We start from the raw sequence: 25,687 nt of genomic DNA on the forward strand, positions 1-25,687 counted from the left end.
TGCGTGTGTGTGACCAAGGGGACTTTAGCTACCATCTATCCGCAGACAGTCTCACACACTACTGGACACCTAAAATTAATATGCTCAGTTATGACTGTTTGCTCAAGGACCTCTCCTGGTTGCCATGATTCATACTTTTTGAAAAACCTGTTTGCTCCTGATCATATTGACCTCTGATTCTTCGTTCCTCTTCGTCATCAACAACAGCTAGGCTAAAAACAAAGCTTATCTTGTCTATTGCAGACCACATTTTGGCTCAAAAACTGATATCCACAGGAAAGTTTTATCTCGTCTTCAACTGCAGCAATCTGCAGATTAATTTTATACCTGATATGTTTGTGATCCACTAAAGTTAGGCACGATTCCAGACGAACAAATCCCTGCTTTGTTAGCTTCACCGCGATCTGCACTATGCATCTGTGCAAGATCCAAATGAGATATACAGACTTCACTACAAAACTGACTGTAACTCTAAACATGAGAAAATGAACATGATACTGGTTACTTGTATTAATTAAATTCTTTTACCCGGGTCAAGGTAAGTATTTTACAGAAAACTGAGGCTACACGATGCAACAAGAATTTATTAAATTTACTACATACTATACTATACAAAAACTACATTCAAAAGACTGTCTGTTGTGGTGGCACTGCAGTAGCTACTTCACCATCTGTTGTCTGGCAGAGATCTGCACTCTACTGAGCGACCTCTTCTAGTTTATTCATGCATCCAAAACTCTCAGCTCATCTTTTTCAGCCATCATTACCTGCATTAATCTAAGGAACTCCACCTCTATGATTCGTCCCCGTCCCGTTACCTGGCTTTGTTTCCAGAGTCCATCAGGTCCTGGATGTCGTTGTACGAGGTGACGGCGAGCTTGGACAGGTCCTCAACGTAGGGTCCCATCAGAGGGTGCTCCCTGACGCGCAGGTTTCCTTTGTTCTTGGGGTTCAGCAGGTCGCGCACACGCTCGCAGTAGATCTCCATGTAACTCACCTGCAGGAGGCAAAGAGCCGCTTATGTTGTAAAATGTTTTTTATGACTTATTAAGCAGTTATCATGACTACTTTGTGGCTCCTGAGGCAATAAAGATTAAGTCAAGAGAATTAGCTTCCAACTATTTGATGCAATAAAATAATTACAACACCAGCTGCCATTATTTATTTATTTCAGTCATTCATATATGCCCTGGAACATCCAAACTATTCATTACATACTTTTAATATTCATAGTTTTAGATGTTCAGGGTTGTTCAGACCCATTTCATCATGGCTGAGACAGATTGGAGGACACTGTGCACATAAAAGCCTCCAAATGTGAAATAAAGTAGAGTTTGTCATGACTCACCTCCACAGAGTAAGACATGCTGTTGTCATTATTGCTGTCATTGATCTTGGTGAAAAGGTCCTCACACAGCTAAAAGAAAAAACAAAGAGCAGATGGTCACTGTTGTGATCACCATGATTAAAGAGAAGAGGACATTTTCTTTGTCAGCAGGAATATTTAAATTCTTTTACACATTGTGTTTATTATTGGTCAGAAGTGTGTTCTGTATTACCAGAGGTATGATTCCTTGCTGGTCCTTTTCCTGTCGCCCCATCATGGTGTAACTTTTGCCCGCTCCTGTCTGACCATATGCAAATATGCACACGTTGTAGCCTTCAAAGGCATGAAGCAGCATCTCCTCTCCGATGTCCTTGTACACCTGCATCTGGGACGCATAGTTGATGTCCTCAGGCTGCAGACAGACAGAGAACAAAGGGCGAAAAAGATGAGAGAGACAGCAAGCATGAATCTGCTCTGATACACATCAAAAACAAACTTGTTGCTAAAGACAAACATGTTTAATCATCCATGAAGTTCACATTTTTAGCAATTATTATTAACAAATCATTAATGTTCTTATCTGATTGGTGATGCAGTGAAACTCACCGTGGTGTGTGACCAGTACGAATAGTCAAAGTTGAAACTCTTGTTTTCTTTCGGTTGCTTTGGATTCAGGATCGCTAAAATAGAAAAAAACAGATCAGTTAAAGGCATCAGGCACCGAGTCTCTCCAATAAGATGCATCGACTGCAGGACCAAACTATGAAAACACTCAAGTTTACACATATTATGAATCTACATCTTTCAATGCAAAACACTCTCTCAGACCATTTGCACCTTCACTGACACTTTATCGTGTCATTAAACACATTTTTTATTTAAATTAACAAATATTTTCTATCATTATGATTCAAATCCAGTTGTGTCCAGACAGTTTTTCATGATTGTTTCATTGCAATTGTTATAAACAACTGGCTACAAAGTGACACACACACTAACTCTGTGTTTCTGTTTTCCAAAGGCTTGTTCCAAACGGTGCTGTGTTCTCAAAACTCTTAATACATCCGTCAAAACATAATATACTGGTGCTTACAAACAAAAAAACTGTAACACTGTCTCTTCTTTGGGCAAAGATTTAGAATATTGTGAGCAGGAGACTCTCAGCTGAACTCTGCATTCAGAGTCAGTAACTTTATTACGTATTTTGAAAACCAAGTTTTCTGTGCGATTGCTGTGTGAAAAGAAACAGAAATAAAGAGTCAAGTAGGACTGCAACTAACAATTATTCTCATTATCAATTAATCTATTGATTATTTTCTAGATTAATCAATTCATAGTGAAAAATATCGATCCCAGTTTCTCAAACTCCAAGGTCATGTCTTAAAACTAAGCTGAATATGATACAAAACAGAGAAAAGCAGGAAATCTCAATATTTGAGAGGCTGAAACCAGCATTTTCTGCCATTTTTGGATTAAAAATTACTTCAACGGTTACCAAAATAGTTGGCAAATATTTTTCTGTAAATTAACTAATTGATTAGTCGACCAATTGTTTTAGAGTCAAATGACTGCATTTGATGTCAACTGAAAAAAACTGTAATACGTTTCTTAAAGAAATGTATATAGAGAGACCACTCTGGTTGATTAGAAGTTATCTGACTATACTGTGATCACAAAATCTCTGGTTCGATTCCAGGCTGGTATGTTTGTTGCATGTCACTCCCCCTCTTTCTTCCCCCTTGTTCCCGATGATTTTCCACCTTCAAATAACAGCAGAAAGGGCTCAGAAAAAAAATATAAGATCTTTTATTCAATATGGTCATGTTTACATTAAAGCATGATTGGCTTATTTAGTTAAACCTGTCAAATATAAGATAGACGTCAGGGCTCTTTTACTCGTTTTTAAATCCATGCATGGGCTGACAGCCCTGTCCATCTCAGAACTTCTCAGCCTCTCATAACTCCAGGTCTCTTACATCCGCAGAAAAATTGCTTTTAACTGTTCCATGATCGAGGTTAGTGGGTGAGGGACTGCTTGCTTTTGTGATGGCAGCTCCAAAGCTTTGGAATATCCTCCTACTTTCACTCAAACGCCCCCCACTTTTAAGACAAAACTCAAGACGTACATGTTTTCAATCACCTTTGGATGCTATTAATGGTTTTAGTATTTTATAATATTTTATTTATTAATTAATAATTAAAATTAATTAATTTTCTTTATATATTGAACTTATATGTTTTATTCTGCTTTAGTTTTACATTTGTGCACATATTTTAATATTGTATTGTATTTTATCATAGCTATTTGTCAATGTTACTGCACCTCTTTGCTACTATTTGTACCTTTTTGCTACTAATTTCATATTATTCCTTATTCTTGTGCTGATTGTTTCTAATTTGTACGGAATTTAGGTCAGTTTTAAACATGTTATATAAACTTCTTCTTTTTTTCTTGTTTCCAGGGTTAAAATAAATTTACCAGCATGTAAAGTGTCAAAATCATCACCAAGAGAGACATGTAGCCCACACACAAATTATTTCACCAGGGAAGCTATGTTACAGTTCAAAAGCAGCAGTTTGAAATGCACCACTCGTGCTTTTTATAGAGGGGTTGGGGTGTAGTGCACATAGAATATGAAACATAAGTTGAGCAGGAGCAGCTGCTCCTCTGACTGCAAACTGAATCCACTGCAACGCCCCCTGTGGACAAGTTCAAAACAACAGCAGCAACATCCCGCTGAAACGTGCAGTCAGCCAGAAACAACCAAGTCCATCCATCCATGCATCCATCCATCCATTAGCAGCACCTCCTTATCCTTTAGTGGGGAACAGGGTGATAAAAATGCAGAAAAACATCAGAGAACAACTGTTGGAAACTGTGAGCGCTCGAATTCAGAGTCAGAGAAGTTAATGAGATGAAAAACTGCAACAAAAAAAAAAGTTTGGCTCTAATGAGGTCATTAAAAACACAGACAGGCACAACAGGCTGACACACACGCATCAGCTGACCCCGCGTCTGGGCTCGACCAGAACAAGGAGGTCTTTTTGGGCCCTGCAGCTCGTATGATGAGAGGCAGCGGTCGCTACATCCTACACACACACACAGTGACAGGCTTCAGGCCTGACTGAAGCCTTTGTTTTGTTCTCGAGCTGCCAAGATGCCGCATGCCTCCGTGCCCACTCCCCTGTTACTGGAGGGCAAAGCCGCCTACAAGAGAAATAACTGGAGGTGAAAAGCTAAACTTGTCTCAATGTAGGTCACAGGAACAAGACCGAAAGAGAAGCAGAATGTCACTGCGTCTCTGGCTTCCACACTCTGAAGGCAACAGACACATGACCTTACAACCACTATATCAGACTGTCTTAATTATTCATATGAACATGTCGTGACTCTGGTTAGCAGACTGGAAAATTACCTGACAAAGACCCCTTAAAGAGTTTGTCAATCTATTTACTGTCAACTTGACCACAGAAAGATGAAGCCTGTTCCCACTGGCCTATTTACAGTCCACATGGCCAAACTGTAACATGTTGTCTTTGTAAGTTCTCTGTCATCAATCACACAGAAGTTCAATGTTTCAGTTAAATATTGTCAATCATTCATCTCTTATTGGACATAAAGACAAGAAATAATATCACAGAAAAAGCTACCAACAGCAGATGTTTTTGTTTGCATATATGACAGATAATCCAGGTTAAGGTTTGTGCTTATTTGTCACTTTCAGTCCATTAATCCCTAAAACAATATAACTTTTAAAAATCCCCTTCAGACGTTTCAAGATCTAGAAAATATTACGCTTTTCAGCTCAGGTTTTAACACAAAGAAGTTCAATTAACTCTGGGGTCTGCAAACTTAACAATCAAAACAGCCATCGCTGGCTAAAAAAAGAAAATCGAATCCGTCTGGAGCTGCCACCACTAAATTTTCCATTTTCCACTGAGACTTTTGAGATGTAAGTCATGACCCATATTTTAGCCGCATCGTGTACAGGCTACACATTTTTTACAATTGTAGAACAATGATAAATGAAAATCAAAATGTTAAAAAGTAACCATTATTCATTTCCATGTAATTTTTTTTGTCAAAGCCACAGGAAGACACTGTGGAGAGGTAAAAGAGACGCATGCAGCTCGAGAGTCGCAGGTTGCTGCTTCTATCTCACTGTAAAACACAGAACCCATGAAAATGCAAATATTCAACATTTCAAAGCTTTAATTACTGGATGAAGATATTTCCTTTTTGCTAATTCTCTGAGGAATACTTTGCAAATTCCTGCACAAAATCTGTACAGTTCTTTCATTTACATAACATACTGTATATATTTTTTTATTTTCTATTTATACTTCCTGATATGCAGCACTTGCTTTTTATCTTTCTTCAAATTTTTTGACTTACTGTTGTTATGCACCAAAACTCCAAGGCAAATTCCTCTTATGTGAAAACGTTCTTGTCGATAAACCTGATTCTGATACTTCACTAAGAGGTCCATTCTCAGTGTCTGTGCACCGGAGGTTTCAATTTTCCATATCACAGGCTGGAAGCTGCATATTGAACCACAATTGCCATTCAGTCTAGTTGTGACGTCACAAACCCTGCACATACGTACACACAATTACAGCTGAAAATAGAAAGTAACTTCATCAATCAGTGGACTGATGGAGAATTAAGTGGCAACTGCTTTGATATTGATATTTGATATTGAATGTCAAATATTTGCTGGTTCCAGCTTCTTAAATGTGAGAATCTGCTGTTTTTCTTTGTCTCATTGTAAACTGAAACTTGTTTTGGACAGTTTGTCATAAACAACAAAGGCTATTCTGGCATATTATAGAACAAATCATCAATCAACGTTGAGAAAATTATCTGCAGATGTAACTGATAATGAAAGTAACTGTAAATTGCAGTCCTGTACATCTTAAACTCAGACTTAAGGTGATGAAGATAAACTTTCCCCTTTTAGAAGATGAATGTGAAAACAGGCTTTTAGTGTCAAACTTCACATAAATCATTCAGCAGAGTGAAGCTCAAACATCCAAGTCAAGAAACAATAAACAAAACACATTTTTGAGTGGAGGGTGACTTCAAGCCACCACTAGGGGTTCAATGGTGGCTTTACCCAAAAGGGAAGAAATAAAAAAAATATAACAATTGATATCTCACTGAGGAAAGTTACTATCTGAAAGATTAAAGTGCACTTATTTTGCTTCGGTTACAGTTAAAACAAATACATGTTAGTCATAATGAGCAGGACCAGATCCACATTGTTGCATCTCTCAACACAATGTAAACATTAAAGTCCACATCCATCAGAATTATTATTCCAGACAAATTCAGCAGTCAACACATCTCCAAACACACTAAAAATGACTTGGATTTCTACTCACTTGTGGTGTTTCCTGACATCTGAATAATGCACTTGCTCTCCTTGCTCATCTCTCTGGAGTTGAAGGGTCGGACCCTCACCGCCACCTTCACCGAAGCCCCTGCCATGTTGCAGGAGGGTGTGTGAGCGAGCGGAAGAGCTGAAGATCTGTGTGGCTGCACGGACACACACCTGGAACCTGCACAGGTAGACCATGAGACAGAGGGATTCAATACTGGTGTGAGCAGAGACGTGCAAGACGCAGATCAAAATTTCAGTGATCCATCCTCTGTCTGTTGTTGTTATTATAATTAAATATTAAGGACAGGGCCTTGTTAGCCTCACCACACAGCTAAGACTATGACACACTCTTCATTTTCAGGCCAGGTTGGCTTCAGTCAGAGACACACAGCTCCTGAAACACGCTGACTAAACGGCTGGGTCATTATTTGGCAGGAAGATCATCAGCATCCCTGCTGATATTCCACAATAAAATGGCTGCTTATTCTTCGAGCATCATCTCCTGGCCTCATTCATCACCGGCTGAAGGCCTTGTGATGAAACTGTATCCCCTCCTCACTGCTTCAAAGAAAATAACACATTCAGAAACATCTCGAACCAGCATGATGCTTTTACAGCATCTTTACATTAATCTGCTTCTTATACGGCTGTTTTTCTTTAAACCCTTAAAGATGGCCTCTATATTTGTTTCTCTGTTTATGAGCAGATAATTTAAGGTGGTTTTTGACAGATTATTTGCGTCAAGACAACGCGGCGCACATCCATCTTCTCCTCAATCGATTAAAAAAAATGCAATTCCTCCAAAACATCTTTATTCTAACCCAATATCTGAACAGGATACACGCAAGAGATATATAAGATATTTGCGGTGAAGACAACAAATATTTCTGTGCCATGTAAATATTGCCTCCTCCATCTTGCTTCGCCTGCCGCACCTCAAAAGACAGGCCGCGTAAACACAAACGGCACAGACTCCAAATTATCAAACACTGCGTCAGAAAGGAGGTCAGCACACATTTTTAGAGCCGAAATTACATTTACGCCCTCAATTAGTCAATTTGTTTGTCTAATTGATCAGCAGTGTTATTTTTGTTGAGGTATTTTTTAAAGACAATTGTTGACAGCAGCGGAAAGCAGCGGAATGAAACATCAAATGTCCTGACGCAGCGTCCAAAAGGCCTCCAAACCTCCGACACACACCGACAGTCCTCACCAAGGCGTGACACCCATTAGCAGCGATGCTGTGCCGTGAAAAACATCTCATACATGAGCTGTTATCTTACCTCAGCAGCTCAGACTCGACGACCGCAGAGGGTGACTCCTCTGTCCATTCAAAACAGCGGCAGGATCCTCCGCCGCCTCCTGCTTGAAGCTCCTCAGCAGCCTGTATATTTTTCGGACTTTCTCTCTCGGTCAGCCTACAGCATCCCTTTCCTCAGCGCATCCATACATGGAGAATCCGCCGGGATGCTGAAGCGTTGGACGCAGCGGTGCGTCAATTAGAGACGAAGAGTGGGAGACAGCAGGAGGAGGAGGAGGGAGGAGGAGGAGGAGCGAGGGGCCAGATGGATAAACAGAGCAGGAGGATGGCAGGGTGAGGGGAGGGATGCTCCAGCGGCCCCGCCGTCAGTCTGTCCGTCCGTCCGTCAGTCAGTCAGTCTGAGCAGCAGAGGGAAAATGGCGGTGCTGCTGTGGCAGGGATGCTGGGAGGCGGTGATGACATCAGCATCAGCATCATCACCGGCAGCCATGAGGCAGAGCGATGCAGCACAGAGACACATCACAGGAGGAGAGGGAGGGAGAGGCCCTGAGATGGACCGTAGCAGGCCAGACAGAGACCAATATGGGGGGAAATGGGAGAGTAGAGGTTAAACTCAAATGGGCGAGAGACATCTGAGAAAAATGACCTAAAACTCCCTTCATACAACAGTCACATCAGCTGCAAAGCATCTTTTAAAAAGAGTAATTGTATTTTTTTTTTTAACGTGTGCCCTATTTTTATATAATTTGGGGTTTAAATGACTGACAGGGATAAAAAGTTTTGGAATTGTCCTTTCCTAAGTCCCGCCTCTTTTTGGACCTGTTCAAATTTCCCTTTCCTGTTGTCTGTACTTATGACTTATGACCTATAAAGGTGACATAGTCAAAGTTAGCTTATGTTAGAAAAAAGCTATCTTACCACCAAGTTAATCCCTATTGTTAGGTAGGTAGTTAGCTAGTGTATTAATATGCAGCAAAATGCTAGTGCTAGCTAACTAGCTAGCATTTTTTTTATTTCCAAGACTGCTCTGGCTTGTCCCAGTGTGATTTTGTGGAAGATGAGCAATTTTGATGAATAATAAATGTATAAATTTTGGGATTCTCTGTATCTATGTCGTGAGGAAGGAAGGTGACTGTAGGCTTGAGTGTAAAATCAATGCAACATTGTACTCAGGAAGGCTAGTGTGCTTACACATTGTTAACATCTGGAAGAAAGAATGATGTTTTTTTTTTTGTTGTTGTTCCTAAACTTACAGTTTTCTTGCCTAAACCTACCCATTTAGCTTTCGTGCCCAAACCTAACTAAACTGCAACTGAAAATAATCAGTGAACTAAGTCTCTAAAAAGATAGCAATTACATTTTGCAGGAAGACTAGTCTCCTGGGTGAAAGTCCTGTTTTTTGACTCATTTATCCTAAACCTCTCCCATCTGCCAATATCTACACGTGCGGTCACAGCCAATCACAGCACAGTAGGGTGGTACAAGGTAAAACAGTCTTGGGGTGAAAAAATTGTTGGCCTGAGAAGAAGTAACAATCTAAGATCAAGGTCCACTTATTTGCTTATTGTCTAGATTTCAACAGCAACTTTTCTGCCCAATTGCCTGTTGAAAGATAAATCTGAACATATTTGTACTTGTATGATTATTACAACATGTGTAAGTATGTGATGTGGCTGAAAGCTCTGCAACAAGGGAGTAAGTAGATCATGACTTTGTTCGGTCAGGAACACTGTGTTTTTAACATTTTCAAAGGTTTTAGTAGTTCTCGCTCTGAATATCAGGATTTAATGATTCTCGATATTTGGTTAACTGTGCCACAACAGCACTGTGATAACATTATAAAACACAAGTGCACTTCAACCCAAGAATGTGCATGTTTACATGACAACTGAGGGCTGGTTAACTCATTTTTCTTTCTGACAAACATCATCATAATCCTTCTCTTTCCTGAGGGAAACGTTGGTTAAATTATCACTAATAAGTATGAAGAGTTTCAGATCATGTATACTACTTATATTTGAAACCAATCTGTGAAAAACTGGATGTTATATCTCACTCTTCATCTACTATGATCCTTATTTACATTTCAGAAATTCTAAAATTGATATAAGGATTTGAATTTAAAAATGAATGAAAGTAAATTGAGTTTGGTTGAACTGACTGACTGCCTGTCTTGTGCATAATACCCCATTTTGAGGCTTGAACTGACTGTTTATAGCCTCACTGACAGACTGTTTTACGACGCCCCCTGTGGATGAACTTGTAAATAAACGCCTCTCTTTTTCCGTCCATCCCTCCCCAGCTCCTCCTCCTGCTCTGTTTGAGCAGATTTTGAGTGTTCAGTTCAGTGCAAAGGCCAGTGAAAGGGTGTCCCATTTATTTACCAGAGGAGTAATTATTTACCCAGCCAGACTCAGAGAGGGGCACCGTCTGACAAGCCTGCTAGCTGTTATGAAACAGTTAAAAAGCAAAATGAGATTCTACTCTGTTGCTGATAAAAGGAATAAGAGTAAATACCATCTCTTACTGAGCAAACTTAGCACTTGTTGTATTTGTTGTTGTTGTTGTATTTACAAAATGAAGCAAATATGACTTCACATTAGAATAAATCTTATACATTTTTCTTTATATAAACGTTTGACCTGATCTGTTTGGAGTTTAGTTGACCTCTTTCAATCTTTTCCCACATTGGCTGGCTCCCTATATATTAGATAATGTTAAACTCAAATCCGCTGGAAGTCAGTTGGGGTCAGTTTCAACATAAGAACACATCAATGTTTTGTGACATTTGGTGACCCACAGCAATGCCCACCGCTGGCAGAACTCAGAATTGAGAGAACGCCTCCCTGGCACGTGTTTTTACGATCAAAACAACAACAACAACAATATGGCCTCACTTGACACTAAAGTGAATCTAGAGTGAAACCATCTCAGTGACCACTTCATCAACTTTAGTGTGTATATTCCACACAGATCCCAACAAACCCTGTAGAAATTACTTTTGTGAAAAGGTTTTTTAAATTATTTTCATTCTGGCTGCAACTAACGATTATTTTCAATATTGATTGATACAATTATTTTCATGATTAATAGTTTAAGTCTATAAAAAAAAAAATGTGAAAAATGCTCATCACAGTTTCCCAGATTCCAACACGACAACTTCAGATCGCTTCTTTTTTTACAACCAACAGTTCAAAACTAAAGACTATCACAAATGGCAAAAATGTGTGACATTTTTGCTTAAAAAATGACTCAAACAATTAATCAGTTATCAAAATAGTTAGAGCAACTAACTTTGTCTTGATTGACAAATGGATTACTTCATGTGTCCCCTTGGACATACTAAGAATCACTTACTTTTCCAAAAAATCAAATATGTCAGAAAATACACATTAAAATGAATCCAATATTATTAGCAAAGATAAACTGGCCACTTCATGAAGCAAACATTTAATTGCACAACACTGAAAAAAGCTGGCTAATCTAACCTATTATATCACTGCATGGCACCTGTCTATAACGCCAAACTAGTAGTGATCCAGTTAGCTGTACTTTTGTCTCACGTGTAGCCCACAGACACTCTGTGAGCCACAGTGGGTTGTGCAGGATACTCTGACATACCCTCCACCTCAGAAACCACCAGTGAAAGTGCAGAGGGTGATGCTAACACGGCTAACATTAGCCGTGCTGTTGACAAGTGAGAGGGGACCCTAAAATACACAGCAGGGGGTCCCTGCTCCGTCTCTCTATTACCTAAGAGGTCCACAGATTGAAACATGTTAAAGACAACTGGGTTAATTGTTGCAGCTCTATTTTCTATTATAAATCTGACAAAATCGCAACTGCAATCCTCTAACTCCATTTTAATTGAGAAATGTAGTTTTTCTTTGAGCTTAGATGCACAACAGATAAAATTAATTTGAGATCTATTCTGATGTCCACTGTGAACTGCTGTCTGTCTCAACTGGATCTGGACTTAATCTGCATATCTAGACAATTTAAGCTGAATCATTTTCTATTATTTGGGTAAAAAAAACCTTTGAGCCTATTGTGGACCCCAGGATGAATAGCTGTTCCTATGGCTGCAGCTAATGGGATCCTGATAAATGAAGTGAAATACTGTGTAACACTTTTTTATGTGGATAAAACATTCATTTTTATGTGTGGGTGTGTGTTTTTGGCTCTACCTTTGCCCGCCCCTCTTCCTCCTCTAAGAGAGCAGATTGGCTCTCCGAGAGGAGACTCCTCTTTACAAACTCAGTGCTGCTGTGTCACTGGAGGGGCAAACAAAATCAATAAACTGCCTGCAAAACTAACCTTAACCGGCTCAAAGCTGCCAAATCCTCACTTTTCCACAAGAGTTCAAAAGTCAACTTCTATGTGTGTAGACTTCGAATGAGTGGCAAATAAAATCAGCCTGTAAAATATTAGACAGGACTTAAGTGTAATCGACTAATCTTTTCTCATTAACCAAACATAAATATATTATTTATTCAAGTAATGCAAACTTTAAATTTTTTGTATTTATTTTCGGAAAACAGTTCAGAACTTGTAACTTCAATTCTTTTGTCTTGAAATGATAAGTTGAATTTATGCACTGTGCACAGTTCAGTCAACTCATTAAATTAAGATTGAAGAGTTGTTGGTTCAACTAAATATATTAAGTTTATTGAGCATGTTCATCTACAACTGAATTAATAAAGTTTAAGTTTTATTTGACTAAAAAAGTTTTTTTGGAATCATTACAAAAATAACTCAACTTGTCTTATCAAATTCAGTCAACTTAAAACTTTTCAAGCAGTCTGGACACTGATTGTTTTACATTAAAAATAAACAAGTATAAAACAAAGTACAGAAAAGTTGGTATGTTGAGTAGAACATGAATAAAAACAGAGTGCAATCACTTGCAAAAATGTTTCCTCCTATGTTCATGGCTGACTGCCACATATGTGAAGCCAACATTAATGCAGAAAAGCATATAAGTTTAGGAGCAATCTGCAATCCAGACAACCATCTTTTCCAGAGACGTCCCTGTTTATTTCAGCAAGACAAAGCCAGGACACATTCTGCTGTGAGCTCTGAGTTCTGACTGGCCTCAGATATGCCCCTGTCCCATTTGTTTTTAAACGTGTTGCAGGCATCACTGCAGACTGCATCATTGCAGTCTGTTATCTACCCTACACACACGATGTCCCAACTTTGTTGGAATTGGGCCTTGCTGTTTATTTTTACAGTGCGGGGGATCCAAACTATAACATAAGTATGAATATACATCTGAGTCTTCAATTCAAATACTGGCCTGGAAAATATATTTTTAATCTTGTTTTTTTCACATAGACATTTGATGCATGAACACTGTAATGGTGGGACAACAAAATAATGATTACCATGATTTGTAATGAAGGCCTATGTCTCCAAATTGTTTCATCCAAATGAGAAAAATGTCTCAATAACCACCTGCTCAAAAGACATTTGAGTTTTTTTTGTTTTTTTTTACTTTATAAAGTTTCTAAAGTTTAAACCTTGTGTGTCAGTACCATCTATGTAAGTTAACAAAAACTTAATTATAACTCTCACTTTTTTACTATGTAACATTAACATGAGTTGATATATAAATGTCCGAGCTTATTACCTAGAATTCAAGGGCAGGCAGGGTTGTCAGTGAGGGGAGGCACACTGTTCCGTAGCCAACAGGTCAAAGACCTGTTTGTTTTAAATCTTCAGCCAAACCTCGCAGTCAGTCAGGTTCAGTTTCCCCGTCGCTTCTCAGGAACCAGGACAGCAGCCGTGCATCATGCAGCGGGCTTTGTTCAGCCGGAGCGCGCTGCTCGCCCAGCAGCTGCAGCGACTGGACCGGTCCATGTCCTCCGTCACCATCCCGCCGCCGGCATGCATGCTGCGGCCGCTGGAGGCTCCGCTGCGGTACCTGTTCGGACCGGGACCCTCAAATGTTCCTCCACGTATCTTAGCTGCAGGTGCCAAGCCGATTATTGGTCACCTGCACCCAGAAATGTATGAGGTAAACGACTGGTTTGATATATTATCAATTCTAATTACTTTAAGGTGGAAATAAGCATTTTAGATTTTTTTTTTTTAATAGAATCCACGTTAATCCAAAATGGGCCATTCTGCATAACAGGTAGCTTTACTTTTGGCACTTTCCTGATGTTTTCAGGCAGTACTTTCACACTTGAACGCAAGTAAAGTTCTGAATGCAGGACTTTTACTTGTCACAACTAATCTGACCAAATTCAAGTTAATAGTTTGTCGTGGTGCACCAATTATTTAAAATAAGAAAACACAAAATGGACCTGTATGTGTCTTCTGGCTACACTTATATAATTACTTTTAGAGAGTATTACTACATCTTACCTTTATGGTAATATTCGTTTTACTTGAGTAAAATTGGCAAAATGTTGTTTTCCCACCATGCACTGAAATGTTTTCATCAATCAACCGAGAGGGGGGGAGTAACGAAGCACATTTACTCTGTTTTTATTTATTATTTTATTTTTTTATTTTTTATAATATTAGTGTGTTTTCATGCTGGTGCTTTTGCACTTTTTCTTGAGTAAAGTTCTGAATGCAGGACTTTTCCTTGCAGCGGACTGTTTCTACACTGTCTGCACTTTTACTAGTAAATATTTGCTCATGGTCAAGGATCAGTAGTTTTGGTGTAACTGCTGGCTTGTATTCCCCTTCTTAAAAAAATATTTGATAACATGGCTAAAACATTGTTTTTCACGTGTTTCTCAGATCATGAATGACATCAAAAAAGGGATCCAGTATGCGTTTCAGACAGAGAACAACATGACTATATCTATGAGCGGCTCTGGGCACGCGGCCATGGAGTGTGCGGTGTTCAACACTGTGGAGCCCGGAGAGAGTGTGCTCATTGCCATCAATGGGATCTGGGGAGAGCGCGTTGCAGAAATTGCAGAAAGAATGGGTAGGTCGCTTTTACGCACGGGTTTTACGCACAGATTATCTGGTTCTATCTATCTATCTATCTATCTATCTATCTATCTATCTATCTATCTATCTATCTATCTATCTATCTATCTATCTATCTATCTATCTGTCTGTCTGTCTATCTATCTATCTATCTATCTATCTATCTATCTATCTATCTATCTATCTATCATGAATTATACAAATGTTTTCAATCTTTAGGTGCCAATGTACATAGAATGGTAAAATCACCTGGAGGATATTTCAGCAATAAAGAAATTGAGCAGGTAAGCGCAGAGCACTCCATAACTTACTAAGAAAAACATCCTGTAGGCCCAACAATATTGCTGAATAAATGACTGAGAAACATAATCAGTCACACTGTTAGGAGCATCAGTACATGAGTCATTAAAACTAATTTTTATGTCCTTCTGTAGGCCATAGAAAAACACAAGCCTGTCCTGTTTTTCCTCACACATGGAGAGTCATCTGCTGGCCTCTGTCACCCAGTAGACGGCATTGGAGACATCTGCAGAAAGTGAGAAAAAACACACCACAAAACACACAATTTCATGTAATTAATAAATTATAATTAACAATGTATTAATTATCCATTATATATTAATTAGACCTTAATAATTCCCAAACACAATGTTATAATATTATAATATTTCTCACTGCTAACTTTCATATCTGCCACAGACATAACTGCCTCTTCCTGGTTGACACAGTTGCATCTCTTGGTGCAGCACCAATTTTTATGGACAAGCAAAGTAAGGCAATGATGAAGGATTAAAGGCATAGTTCAGATTATATGAAATGGGTTGTATGAGGTACTTATCCATAGTGTACTACCTACACTAGATGCTGTTCTACACACCCCTAGTTTTGAGAAGCAGTGAGACACACCAGCATAGAAGCTAAGCAATATACTGCTGGGAACAGATGTATAACATGTACTTTAGCCACTTAAAAAACGCTCATCTGAAACAAAATCAATATAAGTTCAAGTTTATGCCATATTTAGAATATTTTTACCACTTAACCTTGCTGTCAGACAGCCTTTTCCAACTGTCCAACCTGTCCTATACCAACACTCCAGTCACTTCTCCAAACTGGGGGCGTGTTGACCACCATCTACTGTAGGTTATACACTGACTATGAATAATTCATACAACCCCACTTCAAATAATCTGAACTATCCCTTTAAATTCTGTTACCTGCTACCATGTGCTTGTGTGTGATATAATTAGACTCTCATTGCGCTCACAGATATTGACATCCTGTACACTGGTTCTCAGAAGGCTCTGAATGCACCTCCTGGCACAGCACCCATCTCCTTCAATGACAGAGCATGGTGAGGAGGGACTCTGCAGGGGGTTTCCACATGCGTGTTCCCATAACGAGTCCTGAACTGCACAAAAAATGAGAGCAAAATGTCACTGAAGCAGACATCTCTTTGTCTCTGTGTTCCCCTCCTCACAGCCACAAGATGTTTAACAGGAAAACCAAACCAGTATCTTATCTCTTTGATATGACACATCTGTCCAACTACTGGGGCTGTGATGGCAAACCAGCCAGACTGTAAGTGCATTCTTATTCTCTTCATATCACCTAAAACTGGTGCAGATGATCTCTTAAAATGAGACTAAAAATATTTTTGTTTTCTTTTATGAAGTTGTGAAAAACTTGTGTTTTTAATTTTAATTTTTTTTTTAGGTGTTTTATTGCACTGAGAAAGCACATATCAGTTGATAAAAACAGCGTTTGGGATAAGGACAATGTGTGATCACACATGCTTTGTGTTTTAGATACCACCACACTGGTCCAGTGTCTGGATTCTTTGCCCTGAGAGAGAGTCTGGCTATTCTTGCTGAGAGGGTAAAGGGACATTTCATCACTTTTTGTGGTTACTTTACTTATATTTTTATGCAGTCTTTAAAATAGTTCACATTTACAATATATTTCTCAAAATCCTCTTATGCCAACACATTCAACACACTCTTTATTTTACATCAGGGAGTTTGATACAGGTACTACTGAGGGCTGTGATCACCACATTGTTTTGAGAGCTAAACAGGAGTAGTTTGATTTTTTTTTTTTTTTTTTGCCTTAAATTATGCCATGGTTATTTTGTACATCTTCATACTACACTACCTCGTTGCATTTTTAATTTTAAAAAGCCATAATGTTAATATATTTAATATTTTACTATATCTATAGCATATTATTATATGTTCTTTATATTAAGATATTCTATAGATATCTTATTATGTATAGGGTGTGTAAAGGCTTTTTCTACTGTTTCATATAGGGCTATGTTAATTTATTTTGTTACTTACTGTGGTATTTTTCTATTGATATATACATATATATATATATTTCTCTATTCTTGTTTACTTTTTATTAGTAGCACTATGCCAGCTTCTTTGTTCAAGCCATCATTATATCTCAACTGAAGGAAATGCAGTGTTTTCATTGTGTCAGAAAATTAATTTGCTTCTAATAGTGCAGTTGCCTGGGCTGGCAGTGTTGGCACAGGCTCCATCTTGCTTCTTGTGTGAGTCTCCTTAAACTTACGTGATCTTTGTCTCCCTCTAGGGGCTGGAGGAGTCCTGGAGGAAACACAAGGAGGTGGCAGCCTACCTGTACAGAGGACTGGAAGACTTGGGTCTCAAGCTCTTCGTCCCTGAACGGGTGAGGAAGACATAAAACAAAACAAAGTGCTCAAAGAGATTATCTGTAAGAAAAAAACAACATGGATAAACAACACTGAACAAGAATATGCATTTATAATACACAAAAATGCTCAGTATTACAGTCTATAGCACTGTATATCACATCTCTTACACACCATGGACTGTATGTACATGGAGAACAGTTACATGAAGGAAGTTATTATAGTGATTGCTGGTTTCCAGTGTGAAATGTTTCCTGGTTTGCCTGGTGAGTGTTGGCAGCCCAGTGTCCCCTGCTTGCTATATCTGTGAAGTCAAGAGGCCATCTTTTCACAATGTCAGAATGAGGAGCTTTCCATCGACAAGCTGTTAGTCACCTGGCAGCTGTAAGGCCAGCTAGCCAAAGATGTCTCTGCCTAACACAGAGATCCAAGTTGGAGCTGTCATTAAAGACCCCCTCCAGTGAAAATCATGTTTTTTAACCTTGCAATCATGTCCTTTTGGTGTTTTTCATGTCTTAGAAGACATATCAGGAGAAAAACAAGTAGAGAACTCCATGTCTGAGTATTTCTTGCTTTGAAACTGCAGTGAGCAAGTGCAGTCTCACAGAAACAGATTGAGTCAGGCTGGGTATATGATGTCATAAACATAGGGAACCAATCTTGTTAATTGAGGGGGTAGCGATACACATATCATTAGCGGCAATTTATTATTTCTTGCAGAGCATTTTATGTTGTTTAAAACATGACTGGAGGTGGACTTTAAGTACCAGGACTTCTGGCAAGTAAGGATTTATGCTTGATTGATGCTCTGAAACCCTTGGACACATGTATACAATATGAAAAAAAAAACATTTTGAATGCATAGGGTGCAGTGTAGTGATGGTAAAACAGTCCACCAGTTGAAAACATTTTATGAAACATGCAGGGAGTGAAGTATGTTCTGTGCACGAGTGTTTATGTAGCATTGCAACTGACCAGCATTCGTCACTGGTGTCACCCTGTTGTATCATTTTGTGACATGCCCTGCAGGACCTGAGGCTTCCCTCTGTCACCACCATCGCCATCCCTGAAGGCTACGAGTGGAGGGAGCTGCTGACCTACATCATGAAACACCACCAGATGGAGATGACTGGAGGCCTGGGCCCTTCCATTGGCATGGTGAGTTGCTGTGATAAATGTAAGCCTTTAGGATTGTGGTCAAGTCCTAGATGTAACCACTGGCTGCAGTATGTCAGCAGCAGTGGATATTAATGCTTTTCTTTTTAAAGTAAGCATTTAACAAAAGATAAATATAATACTGTTTCAATGAGAAATAACTGGCATCTTCATCCCCACTAAATAAACCAGACATCACGACCAAATCAATTTCACCAGCTATAACGGGAGCCGTGTCATCAGTTTGGTGTGTGTACAGCTCTCTGAATCATGCTGCTGAGTCACTGCAGGCTCTGATGGACTCTACTTTCCACCTCTCTTTTCATTAGGTGATGAGGATCGGACTGATGGGATACAACTGCGAGAAGGCTAATGCTGACATGGCACTGCACGCCCTGGCAGATGCTCTCAAGAACTGCAAAAAGAGCAAGGCTTAAGAGACCAGCGCCTACATTTCAGGAGTGTTTCAGTGCTTTTGACTGCAGAGATTTTATAAAACACAGGTCATATGACTCTCTTGTATACGTAGGTTCGTTTTGGAATAAAGGAGCAGATACTGTTATGCGGTCCATGCTGCGTGCACTGAAAGATGTCAATAAAGTGTGCTTTATTTTATCAAACACTTCTCGTGCCTCAGTTTGTAGTAACAGTAATATTTATTTCAGAAATAGCTGCAAAAGAAGAACTGGGGGATCTGAGTTATGTCAGCTGCTTGACTGATGTTAAGAAAACTCTCCACTTGAATTAGACTTGAAACAGATCATTTGAGCTGGGGAGGCTGCACCAAAACTCAAGTAAACACACCAATATTTGTTATAATGAAACATGCTTAGTTAAGGTAAGCTACTTCAATAATGCAAATTCTTTACAATTATATTTTATACTGCAATTTATAATATTTAAAAAATAATAAGTAAGCAAAATGTACCCAAATAAGTGTGAAATAAATCTAACAATATAGAAAAATATGAATATACTAAATCCTAATAGAAGAAAATGAGAAAACATTTTAATTAATACAAATTTGGTATTACATTCAAGGTAGCCAGTGCCATCAAAAAGTTAAGTGAACTACAGGCTGAAAGCCATTTGCCTTTGTGGCTTAAATTTTACTTTCTTTACATAAATTTGGGTCTTTCTCCATGAAATTCAAATTTCTCTATGTTGTCCATGTTTCTGCACAATACGTCATTATTTAAAAACAATGTAAAAAGACCAACACCAACACCACACAGCTTGTATTTCATCTCCAGTGGGGGAATGTAACAAAGTACATTTACTCAAGATTTATAATTAGCACAAATTCAAGGTACTTGTACTTCCATTTTAAACTAATACTAGTATAAACTAGTACTGTAAAACTATATTTCAACTCCAGTACATCTTAGTGGCCAGTACCTTTTATTCCTCTACATTTGTCTGACACCTATAAATAGTTATATTAAATTTTCAGTATGATTTATAAGATATAAGCTGCAACAATTTTAATTAAAAAAAAAACTCAAAAAATGACATAAAAACTCAATTCAACTTTTTGCAACTACTGTCTTTTAACTGATTTGAATGTGTAACCTGGATGACATGAATTGATTTGTTACTAGCTTGACCTGCACTTGACTAGCTTGATTCTCACCACAGTGACTTGGGACTTGCTTGAGACTTGAAGGTTATGACTTGAGTTGAGACATACATCTGTGACTTAAACCCACCCCTGTTAAAAGTACATAAATGTTAACCCCACTTACATTTATTCAAGTGTTTTTCACAAATCTATATAGTGCTTAACTGCTTAAACTACATTTCCCAAGATTCCTAGCTCTGATTGAGCCTTCGATAAAAGTACGTCACTGGATCAACACCGTCCCGTCCCAGCACAACTACTAATTTAGTCACACTTAATCTTGAACTTCCACCTGATTTTATGCATTTATACTCGCTTGACTGCATTTTGATTTATTAATGGCGTGTCCAGTAAATCACACAGGTAGGATGACCGTTCAATTTTAAATTAAAAACAAGAAATACTGAACCAATATGAACTACATTAGCTAACTAGTTAGCTAAGGTTACAATGTCACAGTGACCGCAGGCTAACTACTTAGCTAACGTAACTACTAACTCCGTTTGTTCACAGGTCAGCTACTGATAGCTTTTAGCTAAATAATGTTCTGAATATATCAAAGTGCAGATGTAAATGTGTCCTTGGGTATGTCTGTAGCCCTGCGTACATCTAACTAAAACTTACCGTTCACTGTTTTAACATTTCTGTAGAAATATGTTGCAACGAAGTCTCATTTAAGCTCTCAAGCTGCGAAAACCAAAGTAATTAGCTAACAGTAGCCTCTGAAATTGTAGCTAAACAAATTGCAACCACTGGAAAAATCCAGCTGTTTACGTGCTGTGACCTCTGCATGTCAAAAGAATGAGTCCTAATGTTTATGACTGGTGATCGATACTGAAAGCATGCTGTGATGAAAAGTTCAGATTTTTATAAAAGTGCGATGCAAGACAGTCACCCTCTTCTGTGTTTTGCACTGATTCGTCTTCTTCTGGTTTCTTCCTAATTTCGACCAAACAGGAGCATTACTGCCACCTAGAGGTGTAAACTCGGCAGCTCCAAATTCAGCTGTTAAATGCAGTGCTGTTGAAGCACTAACCCTCAGTTTTTAGTTTTGTTTTTCAGTGAAGAGTAAGTTATTTAATTGTAAGACAATGTTTTTATACTACTACTACTACTACTACTACTATTACTACTACTACTAATAATAATAATGATAATAATAGCTCTTTATAAGTGTTTTATATTTAGGAGAAAGTTAAATAGATGAGTCATGACATTTTTTTCATGTGTTGTTTGATTCGTCACCTTGGTGTTGTAGAGCGAGTCACTCCATACAACTATGATCTTTGTACTGAATGTGTTTGCCCGTTTGTTTTGTCTGCTTAGGTTTGTTTTTCTTTTTATCTGCTGTACTGCTGTAGATCCTAATCTGAATGAGATTACCTGATTAAATTGTAGGCCTACATGTACTCGTACTGTTAGAAAAGCACAGATGTAAATAATAAAATGAATGGTGGCTTAATTCCCTTTAGCTGCCTTAGTTTCAGGATCCTGGTATTTTGCATCCTGGATCACTGTCGCTCCTATTATGACAGTTCAAAAGGCCTATTTGTGTCCAGTTTCTAACATTTGATGTGTAATGTCAGCTAACTCATAACTTGTTCTGTCACATTATTCGAGATGTATTTGTTTTTGCTGTTCCATACTCCAAATGATCTCTTCTTCAATAGTAAGTTTAGACTTTGTATTCATGTAAGATAAAATCAGTACATGTGGTCTGCTTTTTTCCTCTGTTTTCATGATAATGCAACATAAACTGTTTGTATGTTTGATCATCAGTGGAGTTGAATCCAGTCCTCCTCCCTCTGGACTGGCTCCTGGGCACCTGGGAGTCAGATGAACCTGGCGAGGGCTGTTTTCCCACCATAAAACCTTTTCGCTACACAGAGACGCTAATCTTCAGCCACGTGGGACAGCCAGTCATCAACTTTATGTAGGTTATTCAGTGCGCAATCACACTTTAAAGATTAACTTAACAGCAGGTTTCATCTCCAACCACACCCAGCATCATTGATGGATGTGGTGATTCAGAGGTGAACTCTGCTGACAGAGAAATACCAGACAGAACAGTCAGAACAGTGTTAAGACTTTAGTGAATGATTCTTGGTCTTAGTGGAGGAAACGCAGTGAGTGTCTGGTATTTAGCTATGTTAGGGTAACTGATGTAGCTTATTAGTCAGCCTGAGCACTAATATAGATGAACAAGACTTGAAATGTTAAATTAACTGGTGTGCATGTTTGTCCTGTTTACTAAAAACCACATTGACAGACTTCAGCTGATTTTTCTTCCTCGATGTCACTGTGTTTGACAGGTTCAACGCCTTCCATGCAGAGACCAAGAAGCCTCTGCACAGGGAGTGCGGCTTCATTCGAATGCAGCCGGGAACCAACAGAGTGGCATTCATCATCGCACAGAACTCAGGTAACTAAGCAGCGTTTCTACCCAAAGTACCCAAAACTTTTAGTCCCAGGAATTACTTTACAATGAATTCATTGTTGTTTACAACAAGTTCATTGTTGTCTGTGTTTCCACCGCGGTCTGAAGACATGCAAAGATTAGGAAAATCAGTCCACCGATGTACTACACATATTTTTTGTGCTTGACTATACAACAACAAGAATGCATATCAGGGCTGCACAGTTAATCCCAGTATTATCAAGGTCACAGCATGGCCAAGTGCATTGTTAAAATCGTTAAAATGAGGTACTGTAGTGCTGCAGAGATGTCCTGGCCTGAAAATCTTGTTCTCTAGATGAAAGAAAACATGTTTGTTTGGTACAGACCCCAACAGATATCACATTAGTATGCTAATAGTTCTTTCTTTTCAGTAAAAAATGAAAATTGGAATGCAAAAATGATCATTCCCACTAATCATATCACAATTTCGGTCAAAGTAATCACAATATGAGCAACAGACAGGCATATCACCTGCTTTCTTCTGTATTTCCATGTTGATGTGTCGAAGCACAATGAACAAAAACAAACTGGTTTGCTGCAGCAGGTTTTTTTAAAATGGTGGCTGAAATAAAGTGCTGCCAGTACTCAACCAATCAGAACTCAACCTCAAATTTCCTGTGTTTTTGGAAAGTAATACCTCCCAAGCAGGGGCCTTTGGAGAAATACAATAATGTCCCCAACACTTCATTTAGACACTGGTCCCTGAAGTGGAGGTACTTCGTAGAATATGTTGAAATGATCATTCCAGATGTGCAGAGGCTGGGAAGAGAATCAGTTGCTTAACGTATACTAAATGTTTTTCACAATGTATTTTGCATTCATTATATCAGATGTGACTTGCAGCCATGATAAACATGATGCAGAAACATGAAGGCTTGGTAATTACACACATCTTTGTTTGTCTTGTCTTAATTTTGCTGTCTTTAGTTGTGCTTTTTAGGTAAGAAATTATTCTCATAAATGATTTATCCTGTATTAAGTATTTCCTACATTTTTTCAGACATGTCTTGAGTCCAGTGTGTCTCTTGTTGTGCAGGTCTGGTGGAGATTGAGGAGGGAGAGCTGACAGCGCAGCAGCTGAACCTGCAGAGCCTGGCTCTGGCCAGAACCTCTTTTGCCAAGGAGCCGCACGTACAGCAGGTAAAACGGACTGATGGTGCATCCTGCACTCATCCATCCATATCAATTAAATGTTAATTACTTAATTAATTTTTCTGCTCATTTTTGTACCAGTGACCTCGCCTGCTCTCCTCTCTTCTCATCTTTCAGATTTCTCGAGTGTTTCAGCTGCGACCAGATGGGAGGCTGGAGCAGACGGTTTCCATGGCAACAGACAACCAGGCTCTGACGCAGCACTTGCACATCACCTACCGTCGGTCATCTTGACCCAACATGCTGGTAGAAATACCTCGGCCAGGAAAGATAAATGATGCTAAAAAAGGCTCGATCAATAATCACAGCTGAGCCAGATAATCTAAAAAAATAAATGTACAAATGTACAGCTGTATCATCCTGCAGCGGTATGTGGAATATAGTAAAGGAGTTATGGTGCCATATATACTTGAATCAACTACATTAGGTAAATTTTACAATGCAATGCATACAGCGATAACTAGGTAGTAAAAAGGGCAGATGCAACAAGAGTAATATTAAAGTCAGATTAAAAATATTAAAGGGGCCCTGTGGAGTTCTGTTGTAAACAAACAAAAGTTATGTTTACATTCCGTATTAATCACAAAAACACACTGGGTTTTTCCTTGAGGTCTAACAAATGTGCCAAGTGCATTTCTTTTTCTTACAGAACATTTACAAAATAGTTTAAATCCTGCATTGTTTGGATTCATGTTTACCAGTTTGCAGTTTTCTTCTTTCCTCCCTTTTCTGGAATATTGCACTATATCTTTGCTAGGGATCGACCGATATGTTTTTTTGGTTTTTATTCAGATTATTAGAAATCAAGAGACAGATAACCGATATTTTGAAGTGCCATATATTTGCATTAAAAATGAAAATCCTTGAAAACCATTACCTGCTACTTTATACTTCTGCTACACTACATTTGGAGGCAAATACCGTACGTTTTAATTCACTAGGCTACTTTTATTTGATAACATAAGTTAATTACTTTGCAGATTAAGACAATAAAGATTATTAATACAAACTATAAATCAACTGTTATGAACAGTTATGATATATAATTTTAGATTAAGCTACCCAGCAGTATATAAAGTAGCCTAATTAAGTTGGATAGTGCTGTGGGCGGGACAATGAGTGAGACTACTGAGTGGACTACAGACAGAGAGGCAGCTGCATCAGAGCCAAAGAAGGGCATTACTCAGTTGATTTATTATGTTAGCAATCAGATCTTAAAAGTAACAATTTCAATAATTGAAAAAAATGCTGAGTATTGGAGACGATAACCGGTCGACGCCTAATCTTGGAACATCATCCCAACGTATGAATCAGTGAAATAGTGTGAAACCATCAGGAGCAATGTGAGCTTGTGCAGGTCATAAATAAAATGAGACAGAAGTCTTCATAGCACTTCAAATGGGCAAAAACTCCACAGGGAACCTATAATCTAAAAAAAAATAAAGACTTCCTTTTGCATTTCCAATAAGCTGTTACACTTAGTGGTCTCTGGTGCTGGCGTAATCTTGATATTTACCGTCCAAATATTTAATCATGTAGCTGTGAAGCTTTATAAGATAATAAAGCTCTGCTAAATGAATGTTATGTAAACTAAATGAATGTAAGTACACTGTACTTATCTTTATCTTTAATTGCACTGTTGTAAGATTGAGAGGTAAAGTAACTGCTGTCCTTCTGGGGTCAATGCACTGTGTTTTG

At 38.5% G+C, this 25,687-nt stretch overlaps 3 protein-coding genes across 5 annotated transcripts in view; 2 read left to right on the forward strand and 1 right to left on the reverse strand.

Annotated features, from left to right (window-relative positions):
- kif1ab (kinesin family member 1Ab) overlaps nt 1-8,388 on the reverse strand; it is a 28,625-nt gene extending 20,237 nt beyond the window's left edge. For 2 of the 3 annotated variants that reach the window (XM_084731470.1, XM_084731469.1), the window contains exons 1-6: nt 7,995-8,387; nt 6,713-6,889; nt 1,934-2,007; nt 1,560-1,739; nt 1,349-1,417; nt 819-997 (exon numbers count right to left, since the gene is read on the reverse strand). In XM_084731470.1, coding sequence (XP_084587596.1) covers nt 819-997; nt 1,349-1,417; nt 1,560-1,739; nt 1,934-2,007; nt 6,713-6,818 — 608 coding nt within the window. In that variant the 5' untranslated portion in view covers nt 6,819-6,889; nt 7,995-8,387. Of the gene's footprint in view, nt 1-818; nt 998-1,348; nt 1,418-1,559; nt 1,740-1,933; nt 2,008-6,712; nt 6,890-7,994 lie in introns of all 3 variants that reach the window. The other variant, XM_084731471.1, reaches the window with a different exon arrangement.
- A 5,316-nt stretch (nt 8,389-13,704) lies between these two features.
- On the forward strand, nt 13,705-19,378 carry agxtb (alanine--glyoxylate and serine--pyruvate aminotransferase b). Its single transcript, XM_084732764.1, has 11 exons — nt 13,705-13,991; nt 14,729-14,921; nt 15,146-15,210; nt 15,361-15,461; nt 15,626-15,696; nt 16,196-16,280; nt 16,409-16,507; nt 16,735-16,804; nt 17,525-17,620; nt 18,633-18,761; nt 19,088-19,378. The coding sequence occupies exons 1-11, from the start codon at nt 13,767-13,769 to the stop codon at nt 19,193-19,195; spliced, it is 1,242 nt and encodes a 413-aa protein (XP_084588890.1). The 5' UTR covers nt 13,705-13,766; the 3' UTR covers nt 19,196-19,378.
- Nucleotides 19,379-20,597: 1,219 nt separating this feature from the next.
- thap4 (THAP domain containing 4) lies at nt 20,598-24,388 on the forward strand. Its single transcript, XM_084732538.1, has 5 exons — nt 20,598-20,742; nt 22,159-22,312; nt 22,692-22,801; nt 23,874-23,977; nt 24,107-24,388. The coding sequence occupies exons 1-5, from the start codon at nt 20,718-20,720 to the stop codon at nt 24,221-24,223; spliced, it is 510 nt and encodes a 169-aa protein (XP_084588664.1). The 5' UTR covers nt 20,598-20,717; the 3' UTR covers nt 24,224-24,388.
- Nucleotides 24,389-25,687: the final 1,299 nt, after the last annotated feature.

Source organism: Lutjanus erythropterus, chromosome 12 (assembly GCF_056507025.1).
Source record: "Lutjanus erythropterus isolate fLutEry1 chromosome 12, fLutEry1.hap2, whole genome shotgun sequence".
Classification (NCBI taxonomy): Eukaryota; Metazoa; Chordata; class Actinopteri; order Lutjaniformes; family Lutjanidae; genus Lutjanus; species Lutjanus erythropterus.

Bases quoted from the DNA above. Each gene is read 5' to 3' on its own strand.
- thap4 (XM_084732538.1), top strand. From the start codon at position 20,718: ATGGCGTGTCCAGTAAATCACACAG. The intron at 22,313-22,691 runs GTAGGTTATTCA...TGTGTTTGACAG, and splicing joins CAGCCAGTCATCAACTTTAT to GTTCAACGCCTTCCATGCAG. The intron at 22,802-23,873 runs GTAACTAAGCAG...CTTGTTGTGCAG, and splicing joins CATCATCGCACAGAACTCAG to GTCTGGTGGAGATTGAGGAG.
- agxtb (XM_084732764.1), top strand. From the start codon at position 13,767: ATGCAGCGGGCTTTGTTCAGCCGGAGCGCGCTGCTCGCCCAGCAGCTG. The intron at 15,462-15,625 runs GTGAGAAAAAAC...TATCTGCCACAG, and splicing joins ATTGGAGACATCTGCAGAAA to ACATAACTGCCTCTTCCTGG. The intron at 16,805-17,524 runs GTAAAGGGACAT...GTCTCCCTCTAG, and splicing joins TGGCTATTCTTGCTGAGAGG to GGGCTGGAGGAGTCCTGGAG.